This window comes from Ictidomys tridecemlineatus, chromosome 10, assembly GCF_052094955.1.
Source record: "Ictidomys tridecemlineatus isolate mIctTri1 chromosome 10, mIctTri1.hap1, whole genome shotgun sequence".
In the NCBI taxonomy this organism is placed as follows: Eukaryota; Metazoa; Chordata; class Mammalia; order Rodentia; family Sciuridae; genus Ictidomys; species Ictidomys tridecemlineatus.
Genome location: NC_135486.1, coordinates 66,042,532 through 66,056,571, shown reverse-complemented (window position 1 = coordinate 66,056,571; position 14,040 = coordinate 66,042,532). Strand labels below are relative to the sequence as shown.

The window sequence follows — 14,040 nt, the reverse complement described above, 5'->3', positions numbered from 1 at the left end:
TCCAAGGATGTCTCGCTGTTTCCCTGGGTAGCCTTGGATCTGTCAGGAGGGCAGGTAGCACCCTTCCAGAGACAGCATGGGGACCTGATGCATTGTGAGAATCTGTGGCTGCTGGCTGGAGGGCAGCTGGGTGGCTTGTCCTCAGGGTCTGTGCTGAGACAGCCAGGCCCTTTTTCTGATGCCAGTGTGCTCAGGGTCCCCTGGCACATGCTGTGGGTGTGTAGAGGGGCTGGCTCCAGGTGTATGTCTGGGGTGGGGACAGGCCTGGTAAGTGCTACCTGAGAGGAGTGCTGGGAGCTGGGTGCAGAGGTCTTCTGAAGGCCTGTCTGACGGGCCCGGAGAGGGTTTTCTGGAAGGAGTTTGAAGAGGAGCAGGCGTGAGGTTTGTACTCCACACTGACTGCAGCAGCCTCCTCCCATCCCACCTGGGCTCCCTCACTTAGTCTTAGGTCCCTTTTTGTACATGGCTTTATCACTTACGGGATTAAATCATGTGTGGATATTAAGAGGACAGAGTGCCAGGGAGGAGGACTCTTGGCGAGGAGGCCTGAGTGTTACGGCCGCCTGCCAGTGTCTAATTGGTCACTGCATGCCACTGTGGATGACTGACCCAGCCACTCCCCTTCACATTGCCATGCCCGATTATGGGTCCCCTTGAAAAAGCATTGCCAAAGGGAAGAGTGCCCTGGGAATGTCCCCAAGATGGGGACTGTTCCCCTCTACTAAGGCCCAGAATTCCCTTCCCTTCCAGGGTTTAGAGTGCACACATTGTGTTTGTTGGTCTTTGCTCCTTGAAGATACCCTAAAGAGACGTGAGCTCTCTGCAGATTTAAATCAACAATAAGAATAGTATTGATCAGGGCTGGGGTTGCGGCTCAGTGGTAGAGCACTTGCCTCGCATGCATGAGGCACTGGGTTCAATTCTTAGCACCATATAAAAATAAAGAGATTATTTCCATCTATAATTAAAGAAAAAAAATTTTTTTTAAATAGTATTGATTAAACTTCTGACAAACTACAGCTTTGAAATTGTAATGCTGCTTTATTTACCCAGGTGAAAACACAGCGCTTTGTCCCCAGGTTTCTTGTTGGTGGGGGGAAGCATGGGTGCAATTGGAGCCAGGCCCTCTGCTGCACCCATGGCCAGCAGGCTGTGCTTAGGCTCCTGCTGGGGGCCCACACGGAGCCATCTGGGCGATGCAGCCATGATTCATTCACTGCACTAGGACATTTTTATTGCTGGGAAATGCTGGTTCCTTTGGAGCTTGGGTTTTATTTTCTGAATCAAACAATTGCAAAGCAACAGCCAGTGTGACTGGTGGGAGTAAGAAAATTGAATTGAAGTGACTCGGCTGCACATTTATCTTTCTGTGGGGCAGCTGGAAGTAATGGGCAATAAAACTCACACAGGGTGGCGGTTCCTGCGGTGGCTGGAGCTGGGGAGGGTCCCATCTGCAGTGTGTGCTCAGATGTGACGTTCCAGAGTCAGTGCTGGCAACGCGGCGGCTTCCTAGGCCTTCCTGGGCCTTCCTGTCGGCAGAGTTGAAGCCCTGGCACTGTGCCATTTTAGTTTGTTGGTTACTTCTTGGGGTGGGAAAGGTGACCCAGCTCTTCATTCCTCTGCTGAAGGTGACTCTGACAAGTGTACCCCCACCAGATGTATCATCTGCATCTTCTGTTTTTAAGTATTTAAAAATTAGGTACTTGGCATTAGTGTAATAATCAGGGCCCTTTCTCTCTTCCATAATGATCAAGTGTTGCCAATCAGTCTTAGAAATTAGAGGGGTCAATTGTGACAGTCTCTCAAAGAGACCCACCAGGGGCCACCCATGTACTGAGCACTGCACATTTCCTCTCATTTGCCCCCAGAGGCAAACCTATATGAGTTTGCTTGTTTATCCCCATTTTACAGATGAGAAAACAGTCCAACTAAGCTAATTTGCTTTGCAAGTGTTGGGGCTGGGATTGGACCCACTTTCTGGACTCCCAAGCCCATCTAAATTACTAGCTAATTGTTCAGGAAGGAAGAAGCAACTTGGGGAAGTCAGTTCACCTTCCCCTAAATGTAGGGTCAGACTGTGCTTTTACTGGGACTAGAGCTGTGTTTTAGATTCTGTTCTCTGTCACCCTCTCAGGATGCAGGCAGCCAGCAGATAGGCTTCTTGCTTGGAAGCTGTGGAGTTACTGTAGCCTTGACGAGTGATGCCTGTCACAAAGGACTGCCAAAAAGCCCTACGGGAGAGATCCCCCAGTTTAAAGGTACGCTGAGGAGGCTTTGAGAGTCCCTTCTTCCCCTGAGTCCTTCATGTCGCGATGGGCTCTTCACTTGAGGAAAAAAGCCCCACGGGATCCAGGCACACAAGAGCTCATTGGCCCGTGGATGATGCCATCTGACTGGCGGTGGCCTGGGTTCTCTTTTGTTGATGTCCGAGATTTGATGACATACCAAAATGTCAGAGATTCCATCTAGCCTGGAGTGGTGTTTGAAAGTATGCCACATGAGTGGGGAGAGAGTCTCCAGACCGATTTCCTGGGTACTTCTTACTTAAAAAGAATTTGTCATTTATTTGCAAGGTTGGCCAAAGCTGCTGTGGTTTGTCACAGAGTCAAAACACCTCTCTAAACCTCCTCGAGATTGGTTCCCACACATTAAAGACGCAAATAACGACACCGCTTACATTGAGGTAAGTGGAACACTGTCCCCTGGCGGGCCTGGGTTTGTGCTTTGGGAACAGATGTGCACTTCCAGCGCCAGCAGCAGACACCCTACACCCCTGATACCTGGGGAAGCTGATGCATGCAGATCAGGACTTTGCCTCTTGGCACCTCGTGTCCATGCATTTTCTGTCTCATTCCAGTACAAGACGTGTAAGGATGGAAGTGTGCTAGGCGTGACGGTGACGAGGATCGCGCTGCTGACACACTGCCAGGCGCTCACACAGGCATGCGGCTACACAGAAGGTGTGGATGAGGCTCCGGGACCTTGGCTCTTCTGTGGGATGCCCTATTGACCAGGGATGTCTGAGAGGAGCCAGCCCATGTTGCTCCTACTAAGAGAGTAGCGTTGCTTATGCCTGGCCTGACTTAATGAATTGTTAGTGGGTTAGCTTCACTGCCATAACAAAGGGCTGTGCATGTCCAGCTTACACAGTAGAAAGAGTGGCTCTAAGGCTGAAAGTCCAAGGTCAGTGCTGGCAGGGTTGATTCCTAGAGGGGCATCTCCCAGGTTTGTACTTGAAACCCTCTCCACGTGTCTCCACATGGCCTTTTCTCTGTGTGCATCTCTGAAGAGGGATTCTCATGCTTTTCCTATGAGACTGTCAATCGGAGCCCACCCTGTGACCTCACTTAGCATTGATTACAGACTTCAGCTCCAAACATAGTCACATAGGTGGGCTTTCCCCTGTGGATTTGGGGGACGTGCTGCAGCCTATATCAGTTAACACCATGGATTCCATCTCTGGCTGCTCATGTGTTCTTAGAAGTGGAGTGTGTTTTAAGTGCCCGTGTTTTGGCACAAGCACCTCTGAGGGTGGTTTTTGAGCTGCTCAGGTGTGGAATTCAGCAGTGGGAGTGGTTGGTCTGTAGTGTATTTTCCTTGCTCTGAGTGGCATCATCATGAGAGGCCGCAGTGAGTAGGAGCAACCTTGGTAACAACTCCAGGTGGGACATAGAAGGAAGCATTCAAGCAGGTCCCTCAAGCCATCTGGCTTACCACCTGGGTTCCCATACAGGGTGTGGCTTCCACGGATGTCCACACGCTGACATTGAAGATGCCCTTGTGAAACCTCTTTCATTAGACTAAAATGCTTCTCTTTTTTCTACCATTGGCTTTGTCTCCACTTCCTTCTGATAATTACTCTTTTTAAAACAATTCATTTGTCTCATGGGGAGGTCCTGCTTGTTTGGTCTGCAGGACTGGTTGCCACTGCCCACTTCACCATCTCATGAGCTGTGCCCTGGGCCTGATGTCTTCAAGGTCCAGGGCTTCACCCTTGGGCATTTGGGGAGCCAGGGATATATGTAATATTTCCATAGTATATAATAAAATATGGAGTATTTATGTGTAATATCATAATATGTATACATTTCTCTACAGAAGTTTTCTTATGAAAAGGAATCTAGGATGTCCCTTTGAGCATGTTTATTTTGGAAGCCCCTCTGCCTGGTCTTCTTATTTCAGCCTCTGAAAGGGAAGCGGGAGAGGTGACCTTGCACACTTGGTGAGCGTACAAGGAGGAGTAATAGAGGTGTTGTTGAACACCCAGGGCAGTGAGAGGTGGCCCAGGACATCTGCAGGCAGCTCTTGTTCACCTGGGTTGATGAGTGTGATTTGGAGGAGAAAAGGAAAGTGAGGAGGAAAAAAAAAGAAAAAGAAAAAAAGCTCCAAGTCATGCATGGCTTGCTGTAGCTTTGCAGCTGGATTCCATGGTGGTAACTGTTTGCCCCTGTGTGTTCTTAGCACTGTTTTTTCTGCTTTTTTTTTTAAGCACCCCCCACCAATAATCCTTGACTCCTTCTCCATCCCTGTCTTTGCTGATCTCACCTCCTTCACCATCCCACCCTGACCTGGGAAGACTCTGGTAGAGCAGAGTAGGCCTGTCCATTGCCCAAAACTCCCTCTTCCAAAACAGAGCACGTGACTGGGGGCATGCTTGTCTTCCTGGGGAAGCGCACATGAGAGAAGGGGGAAGAAATCTTTCAAAAAGAAAACAGGGAGGGCAGAAATGCATAAGTGGAGAGTCATCCAGTGACAGTGTGGATTGCTGCTCACTTGTGTATCAGAATATTGCCCTGGAAACGCTCCAGGCCCAGCCAGTGTTCTCCGTGGTCTGGATGAGAGCTGCAGAATTTCTTCAGAGCTGTACTAAACTGAATCTTGTAAGGTCCTTTATCTCCCCCTAAGTTGATATTGGGTTTTCTTAGCAGCTCTGTTGGTGTAGCTCTGTCATAACCCTTGTGACTTCTTTTTTTTTTTTTTTTTGTACAGCTGAAACCATTGTGAACGTGCTAGATTTTAAGAAGGACGTGGGGCTCTGGCACGGCATCCTGACGGTAAGTGGAAACCCCCTGTCCTCGCTGCCTGTCCTGTCGGTGTGCCCCATGTCAGAGCTCAGGCTGGTTTGTTATGGGCAGAGTTTGAAGGGTCCTTTCTTTCCCCACTATGAAGAAGAAAATTATCGTCATTAAGAGTCTTTTTCTCCCCTGAGGTTGCTCACAACAGCACAAGAAATCCGGCCGGGCTCAGCAGCTACATGCTCGAGTCCTGGACCCACCTTGAGGTTACCACTCCAGGGTGGCCTTTGAGGGCCCATCTGGAGTTCACCATCTCTTTTCCCTTACTTGGGGCTTTTGAGGTTCCACAGTAATGTTATCAATGTCCTATTCATGTTTAGGAGGCTTTTCCACGCACTTTATCCACCCAGCATGTTCTCCGTGTGTGTTCTTTCTCTACTTGGTGTTTATGGATGTTTAGGGATCTGCTGATCCATTATTTTACAGGGGGACGGCTTTCACAACCTCCCCTTGAAGAGGAAAACCCAGCACAAGTTGCAAGGATGTTTGTTTCATTGTTAGTGCCACTTGGTGACTGATGGCAGCACTAGTGAGGGCACCTCTTATAAGAGAAGTAGCTTTATATAAAGTGTTCTTGGCACTTAAAATATATGGTATGTCCCTGCTTAGAATCTCTCCATGTCTATTTCCTCTGGTAACTTTCACTTGTTTTTCTTAAAAGAGTTTCTTATGCTGAAAGGTTCCATCTTTCCTAAAGTAGAAAATCTAGTCATTTTTACATGAACAATGGACATTTGAATACAGAAAAAAGTTTGTTATTTCTTCATAAGCCAGAATTGACAAAGAACATGTAGGTCCCTCATAGGCCAACTGTTTGCAACTCCAGGCCAGCCCCCTGGCCTCTGCTGTAGAACAGTTCATTTCTAGCATCTGCATATCCTTAGGTGCTGAGATGCAGAAACACAGTTGTGAATGCTGCCACACTGGGTGCGGTTTGTGTAGAGGGAAGAGCATGGGCTTCAGCATCAGATCCTGGCTGGGGGCACAGCCCTCCCTTCTGTAGCTGTGACTTGGGCAAGTGTCACGTGCCCCTGGGCAACAAAAGTTTGCTGAAGGAGTCAGTACAACAGCCCATGGATGTAGGTAAAGCTTAGAGGATGCTGCTGAGGCAATGGGTCACACGTTTCTGGTTATGGTTTCCCTGGATGGTCCTGCTTTCCATCTCTCTGTAATAGTGTCACCTCCTCTACTCAAGTGGCTCCCTGGTTGATTGTGTGTCCCTGCTTGCTATTGCTGTCCCGGATTCCTGCCTGCGGTAGTTGACAGTCAGCAGGTCCACAGCCAGGCAGTTTTCTGACCAGGTCCTCTGCCCCCAACACGCCAGTCAGCCAGAAAGGACTAGCCTTGTGTGTGCGGTCCCTGTGAGTATGTGGCCCTTCAGTACATGTAATTCCATGTGTAAAGGTCATCTCAGGGTAATTGGCATATCTGTCACTCAGACGTATGTCATTTCTTTCTATGGGCAACATTAAACTTCTCTGTATGTTATTTTCAAGTATTCGGTTGTTGCTGGTTATCCTCCTGTGCTACAGAGTGAGAAGTTACTCCTCTAAGCCAGCTGCACCCTGTACCTAGTAATCACCTCTATCCCCCTCCTTCCCCTATATCTTCCCCAGCCTCTGGAAATTGCTGTTCTGGTCTCTGCTTTGAGATAGGATATTGGCTTCCACACATGATTGAGAACATGCAGAATTTCTTGTGCCTAACTTATTTCACTTAACATATTTACATCCATGTTGCCATCAAATGACAGGATTTCATTCTTAGAGATGAATAATTTTCCCTTGCAAACATGCACCACATTTTCTTCATCTGTTCATAAGTCGATGGACACCTAGGTCAGCTCTATATCCTGGCTATTACAAGTAGCATTGCCGTGCACACATAAGGGCAGGCATCTCGGCAACACGCTGACTTCATTTCCTTTGGACGTGTACCCAGTCATGGTGGATGCCGTGCAACGTGCTAGTTCTGTCTTTACCTCCTGGAGAAATTTTTACACCATTTCCCACAGTGGCCCTACCAACATACATTGCCAGCAATAGTGGCAGAATATGTGTAACTTTATCAGCCATTGATGTATCATCTTTGGAGAAATGTGTTTTTGTGTTGTTTTAGCAAAATATTTTCTTACAGGTTTGCCCTTAAATTCTTTGACTTTCAGGAGTAATTTAAGAAGAGCAGTAGTGGGAAGACTGAGCTAAGCTTTGGGAGAGCACATGCCCAGTAGTGTCAAACCTTGCCCAGTAGTGTCAAGCCAGTGTCAGCTGGCTCCCACCATGCCCAACCAAAGCTCTCTTGTGCTTGTCACCTCAAGTGCCTCAGGTGAAGCTCCTGAGTCTGTCCCTTTGGCTGCTGCCTTGATTTAGTAGAGGTGCTACCTCCTGCAGAGAAGCAGCCTTTGCCTCTGGTAACCCCTCCTCACTGACCCCTTGGGTGCGTCTGTTCTTGATTTCAGAGCGTCATGAACATGATGCACGTGATCAGCATCCCATACTCGCTGATGAAGGTAAACCCCCTCTCCTGGATCCAGAAGGTCTGCCAGTACAAAGGTTGGTCTCCCCTGTGCCTCTTTGGGGGTCTTGGTGACTGAGATGATTCACCATCCCCATATCTCTCCATTACCTCTTTTTGAATATCAAATGGCCTGATAGTGACACGCCATAACCTCTGCCTTTCTTTGTAGCAAAAGTGGCATGTGTGAAGTCGAGGGACATGCACTGGGCACTGGTGGCCCACAGAGATCAAAGAGATGTCAACCTTTCCTCTCTCCGCATGCTCATAGTGGCCGACGGAGCAAATCCCTGTAAGTGAAGAGTCCATTGTGTCTTGAAAGATGGGCATGTGGTCAAGATCCTTGTTTCCTAGGTGTCCTCCTTGGCACATTGATTCCTTTTTTTAATCTTTAGTGTGTCTAAGAAATTGTCTTAAAACAACGAGCCAGTGTTACTCCATGCTGTTAAGAGCGGTCCAGTAAATGGGCAAGGGCAAGGTGTTTGCAGGAGCACAGTCCTGAGGTTCATGGCACATCCTGCTTTCATAGCGAAACTTCCTTTTTTAATTCAGCTATAAAATTTTACCTAAATCATAAAGTTTCATGAGAATTAAATGAAGTAATACCTAAGAATAGTCCCTTGGCATGTCATAAGGGCTAAAGAAATACTGCTTATTTTATGGTGGATAGTAGTTACATTGATTGGTAAATTTGTCATTTTTAATAAAACTTTATTATCAAATCCTGTAACAAATTCCCAGATGAAATAAATTAGCACTGTCATAGAATAATACTAATATACTTAGAGAAATACTTTACTCAAGAAACTAAACCTTGTTAGCTTCTTTTGTGAAAACAGTACCTAAAGCCAGCAGCCAGTTGAAAGAATGGAGGTGAACTGAGCTGTGCACCTTTAAGTATTTGTAAGTTACAGCAGCCTATGCTTTCTTAAAGCCTGATATACCAGCCTGGGCTTATAAACGGGCAACTTTGTTTTGCCTTTCATTTATGAAATAATTCAGTAAACATGAGCTTATTGAATAAGTAATTGATCTTAATCTATAATGCTCAGAAAATACATCTTATATAAAGCAAAGAAATTCTGAATTTGAAAATAGTTCAGTTGATATATTAATTATACTTGAGTCATATCCAAGTTAATATAGAGAGTTTGCATCATTTACTTTAGATTCATGCATTTTTCAAAACTTTTGTACTGACCATGGAGGAATCAGTTTCAGAAAAGTTGCTAAAATAAGCAAAAATGTCTTAAGCATAGAAGTTGCTTTTTTTAAAAATCTGGATTTCGAATTTTGAGAATATTTTCCTTATAACATAAGGAATAACTTGAACTGTTTCTCCATGATCCAAATCCATGTGCACAAAATCACTTCAAAACTGTTTTATATTCTAGAATGTTTTAAATTTGGCCCCAGTGCTGCAGCTGTCTGACCCTTGTCCCTTTTCCCCCCTCCAGGGTCTATTTCTTCTTGTGATGCGTTTCTCAATGTCTTCCAGAGTAAAGGCCTTCGTCAGGAGGTCATCTGTCCGTGTGCCAGCTCACCAGAGGCCCTCACCGTGGCCATCCGGAGGTACTGGGTCACCTCAGTTACCATGGGCAGTGTAGAGAGCCATCTTAATTAAGCAGCCCATAGAGACCTGGGAATCATGAGTCAGTGCTCAGTGTGAGAATAAAAACTAGATCTACCCTCTTCAGGATGGGTTCATCTCTCTCTCATGCTGGCATGGATTTTTGTGAGTCCTCTAGATTCTCGAGTTAGAAAAACATTTCTCACTGTCTCCAGTTTTGTTGTAATTCCTGAGTTAAGTAGAGCTCTTTGAGTATGTGGAGCGGTACTATCTTGTCCTTGCAGGTCACTCAGATTTTTGTTGGCATGTGAGAGTCTCAGGCTTAATTGGGAGATGGGATGGCGTGTGCATGGGCTGAGGTGAAATGCTTGCAGCCGCATGTAGCCCTTCACCTGCCGATTTCTAACGTTGTCTTCCCTGTCTGCCCTCTGGGATGCTGCACTTCAAAGAACGCTGGTCAGCCAAGCTTTAGAGCAGTGTGGTGGTGGGAGGGAAGTGGTTAACGGGGATATAAAATGTATTCTTTCAGAATGAGGTGAGAAGTGTTCAACACAGTAAATAGTCCCAAAAATGGGTATTGGTCAGGCTATTTGATCATCCTCATTAATTGGAGTTGACTGATAATCATCCCTTTAGCACTTAGTTATCTAAGAAAGGCCTGCATCTCATAGATATTTGAAAATTGTAACATGAGTTTTCAGTGTTTGAGTTTCATCTCCAGTTAGGTTCTATGTAATGTAGCACAAATGTGCTCTCTATTATGACTGGATAACCCAAAAATTCAACATATAAAATATGTGAGTTCTGTGTGACTGAAAGTTTGGACTTTCCAAAAGTATTCACAGGAAGCGTGTCCTTAAATAAGAAAACTTCTAATGCTTTTGGGTGTTAGTGAAATATTAACTAGATTGTGTCACTGAAAATTTGAAAACTGATTTTAATTTTGGTTGAATCAGAAATTTAATCTTTCACATCATTTAAGTACGTAATGCAACACAGTACCATTAGCCAGAATCCAATCTTCACTTTTTAGGAGGATCGTACTGTAGGTACTCTGTGAAAAACTTCCTGCAGCTTGTATTTGACCTTTGAGTATAAAAAATGATTAGGGTTATACAGTGAAGCAGATTTACTATCATGATTATGTTCTCCCAAGATTATCTTTAAAATGTGACTTCAGCACAGATAAAGGAGGAGCTTCAACACATTTGAGGGGGGCCAAGGCTCAGGATTTGAACCCAGTCTGGTTGGTGGTTGGCCACACAACCCCAGAGGAAGCCCTGCGTCCGAGGCCTCAGTTTCTTCTGTAAAATGAGTGAATTGAATTTGTTAATCTCTAAATTTTCTTCATGTCTAAGTGTTTAAGATCCCCCAGTTCTGCTAAACGGCAACAACACAGAGTTATGACTAAATGATTTGCTTTTTCTAAAAATGTACTCTCAGTGCTGGTAAGAGTTGCTTGGCAAAGGAAAAAAGGGATGAGCAAAGAATTTTTAATCTTGTCCTTAAAAGTCTCAAAATATTTCTTGAACGAGATTAGAAATTTAGGACCAGTAGTATACAAATTAAGCCACGGGTGTTTTCTAAGTGTAGCTTGTATAGCCTGAGAGACTTTTCCCCACAGTTAGTGGCACTTGAGCATAAAGCCAATGGACAAAATGATGAGTATCAAAGAGAATCTGCTTGTGTAATTTGGGTCCATAAAATCATAAGTGGGCTGGGAATTATAGTTTTGTGATTTCGTAAAGCGTGAGGCTCCTTCAGGAATAAGCAGCGTGGATTGAACAACTTCCAGACCGTTTCTTATAGAGTTGAACCTACTCTAAGTGTGGTGACTAGCTGTGTCTATGAGCGACGGAAGTGTGAACAGGTGACCTTCACAGATGGTCCTTTAGCCGGTGCTTTTGAACAGCATAGCTTCTCTTGGCAGACCCCGGGCGTGCATCTGCTCATCCTCTGGCTTCCTGCACACTGACCACTGTCTGGTGCTCACTCTTGTGTCCCGGAGCTCTTGCCAGTTGTTCCCACATGATGGTAGAAAAGCCCAGAAGCAGAGCAGGTTGGGCAGACACAACCAAGCCCTGTGGCCTCCAGTCACAGCTGGCAGTGGTAGAGTTGCTCTTCATGAACAGTGGTCAGGGAAGTGAGCTCGTATGGGTGCTAAATGTTATAAAAGATCGTCACCTATCGCCATCTATCCTAGCTGGTGACCTAATGCTGGGTTCACAAAATCTGACTATTCCAGTAACTTAAGAAAGCACGCAAACACAGAAGTACCTTTAAAAATCTGTGATGGCTCTCCAACCTTAAGGGTCCGTGGAAAGAGAAAGCACCACTGGAATTCTTATATAGGGGAAACACAAGGGGAGGTTCCGTGGAACACTGTATCCCCAAAAGGGCAAAGGAACAGGTGCTGTAACTCAAGCCCACTGGGTAACGCCTACTCCTGGTGTCACACCTCGTTATCAGAGTGGAGTTAAAGCCCAAGTTATTGTGGGGCGCAGTAATTGTTCAGAACCCGGTGCATCAGGACTTAAAGGCATCTGCATCCAGGACAGCTCCCACAGTCACCAAAAAAATCCAGATTCATCAGTCTCTAAAGGACACCATTTGTTTTCACTACCATGTGTTTTATTTATTTTTTGTGTGGTATTTGTTGTATCTTAAACTGCTGTCGACCTCCTTGGTGAGATTCTTCCAAAGAACATTCAATTATACACTTCCATCATAAGCTGGGTGAATTGTGATCTATGAGAAGTGAACTGTTAGATGTCAAAAACTCACAAAATTGGGGCTGGGGTTGTGGTTTAGTGGTAGAGCACTTGCTTGGCATGTGTGAGGCACTGGGTTCGATTCTTGGCACCATGTAAAAAATATATTGTGTTCATCTACAGCTAAAAATATTTAATTAAAAATCACAAAATTGCAGAAATCATCAAACTTTCCAAAGAAAATTTATATAAAATCAAATATCTTGAATTTCAAATATTCCCAATTGAAACTCATTTCAATCTAGTTATTCTTCCTTTAAATATAATTTAAAATACTTGGAAAACATTTTTATATTTTAAATATCAATGAAAATTACATATATTTAAGGTGTAAAACATGTTTAATACATTATGGAACCAGTAAATTGAGTTAATGAATATATTTATACTATGTGATATACTTTTTTTTTTCTGGTAGAACATTTACAATCTATTCTCTTAGCCAATTTCAAGTATAAACTCATCTCTCGTAAATGTAGTCAGTGTTGTTCAGTGGATCTCCTGAACATTTTCTTCCTACTTAACTCAAATTTAATATACATTGACCAACATCTGCCGAGTCCTCCCACCCTAGTCTCTGGTAATTATCAATCTATTATGTGCATCTACAAGCTTCTCTTTCTAGTTATATATAACATTAGGATGCATTTTTCACATAACTACAGAAACATGAAATAGGATTTGCTCTAATTTAGATCTTGTGTTTTAAGTAATGCCAACCAGGAAGAAAATGAAATACATGATGATATCACCTTGGCTGAGTTTTTGCCTGGTTACCTTGTTGGCAAAATGCTCACCTACTTTCTACAAATTCACCTTTTTTTTTTTTCTGAAGTTCAACTATCTTCAAAGATAATGGATTAAAACAGAAAAGGCTTGTGACTGGGAGAATCAAACTATCGGTTTTTGATCTTGAGCTGGTTTTAGCACAAACCTTTCATAAGCTTCACAACTTGTGTTTTTTTCCTCTGCTGGTTCTGAATAAGCCTTCTGCCCTTGCTGTGTTGGATGGCTCCAAGAGCTGGGTCTCTTCTTGGGCTGTCACTCACACTCATAGCTGTGGTTACTGCTGGTCTTCTCAACATGCCAGGCTGCAGATGTCTGGTGCCAGCTGGTGCTTCCTGGGCGCTTGGTGCCCATCACCACAGGGAGCTACAGGAAACAGTTGTTATCATTTCTGTGGACTCTAAATACCCATGGAAAAGAGAAAATAATGTGAAAGTGATACAGAAATATAATAAGACCAAGAGTGGATGCTATAGCAGGTGTCTTCCTGCCAGGAAACAGGTGATCATCTGCTCCCACAGCCACATCACCCCATCATATCTGGAAATAGAAGAGCAGATAGAATCCTTGTGTTCAGGCTATGTGAAGTGATTATGGAATAACAGGTCCAACTGTTTTAGAACATATATCTGTCCCAACTGATAAATGTTTTTGAAAAATCAATCTCTGCCTATATACTGGAACTCATTCGCCTCCATTGAAAATCCAAGTGAGAAAATCTTTATAAAGGATTTTGCCTTACATTTTTCTCGGCGAAATGGCACTTCATCCAGTGACTACAGTAGAGTGGGAATAGAGAAATGGCCTCGCATGGAGGACACTCCTGTGTTCTCCATGGGGACTTCTCGCACCTCCCCCTCTCCCTGCCTCTGCCTCATGGCCAAGGTTTCCCCCTACACAGATGTTCTGTGCTGTCTGCCTGAGGGCCTTTCTGTCCTGGTCTTGGCCCCTTTTACTACTTGCAAGGACCACATCCCTAGGCAGGGCCACCCCAAAGTCCTGGAGCCTTTCCCTGAAGGACATCTGATCAGTGTCCCTCTGTTTTCCTGGGAGGTTTGGGAATCTGACAGGTGACTGGGATGCTGCCCCGTGCCCCCACCCTGTGCCCCCTGCAGTCTTTCCATAACCGCCCACAACACAGAGCAACAAGAGGCACATTTTCTTAGGCAAATCCTGTTTTCAATGGTGTTTAATAAAGAAGGAAGCTTGTCCTATTTCAGGGTTAAGAAATCCTAAAGTGAGAACTCACAGGGTATCAAGAGTCTTTTCACTCCGGGGAGGACCACCTCTCTTTCTAGGCCCACTTAGTGCTGCTTACCACAGC

At 44.9% G+C, this 14,040-nt stretch overlaps 1 protein-coding gene across 7 annotated transcripts in view; it reads left to right on the top strand.

The window, feature by feature from the left end:
* The window catches only part of Dip2c (disco interacting protein 2 homolog C), a 361,933-nt gene that overhangs the window by 257,570 nt on the left and 90,323 nt on the right, over positions 1-14,040 (top strand). For all 7 annotated transcript variants that reach the window (XM_078023128.1, XM_078023125.1, XM_078023124.1 and 4 more), the window contains 7 exons: positions 2,135-2,258; positions 2,574-2,683; positions 2,858-2,960; positions 4,990-5,054; positions 7,534-7,627; positions 7,762-7,881; positions 9,047-9,161. In XM_078023128.1, the coding sequence (XP_077879254.1) occupies positions 2,135-2,258; positions 2,574-2,683; positions 2,858-2,960; positions 4,990-5,054; positions 7,534-7,627; positions 7,762-7,881; positions 9,047-9,161 (731 nt within the window). The remainder of the gene's footprint in view (positions 1-2,134; positions 2,259-2,573; positions 2,684-2,857; positions 2,961-4,989; positions 5,055-7,533; positions 7,628-7,761; positions 7,882-9,046; positions 9,162-14,040) is intronic.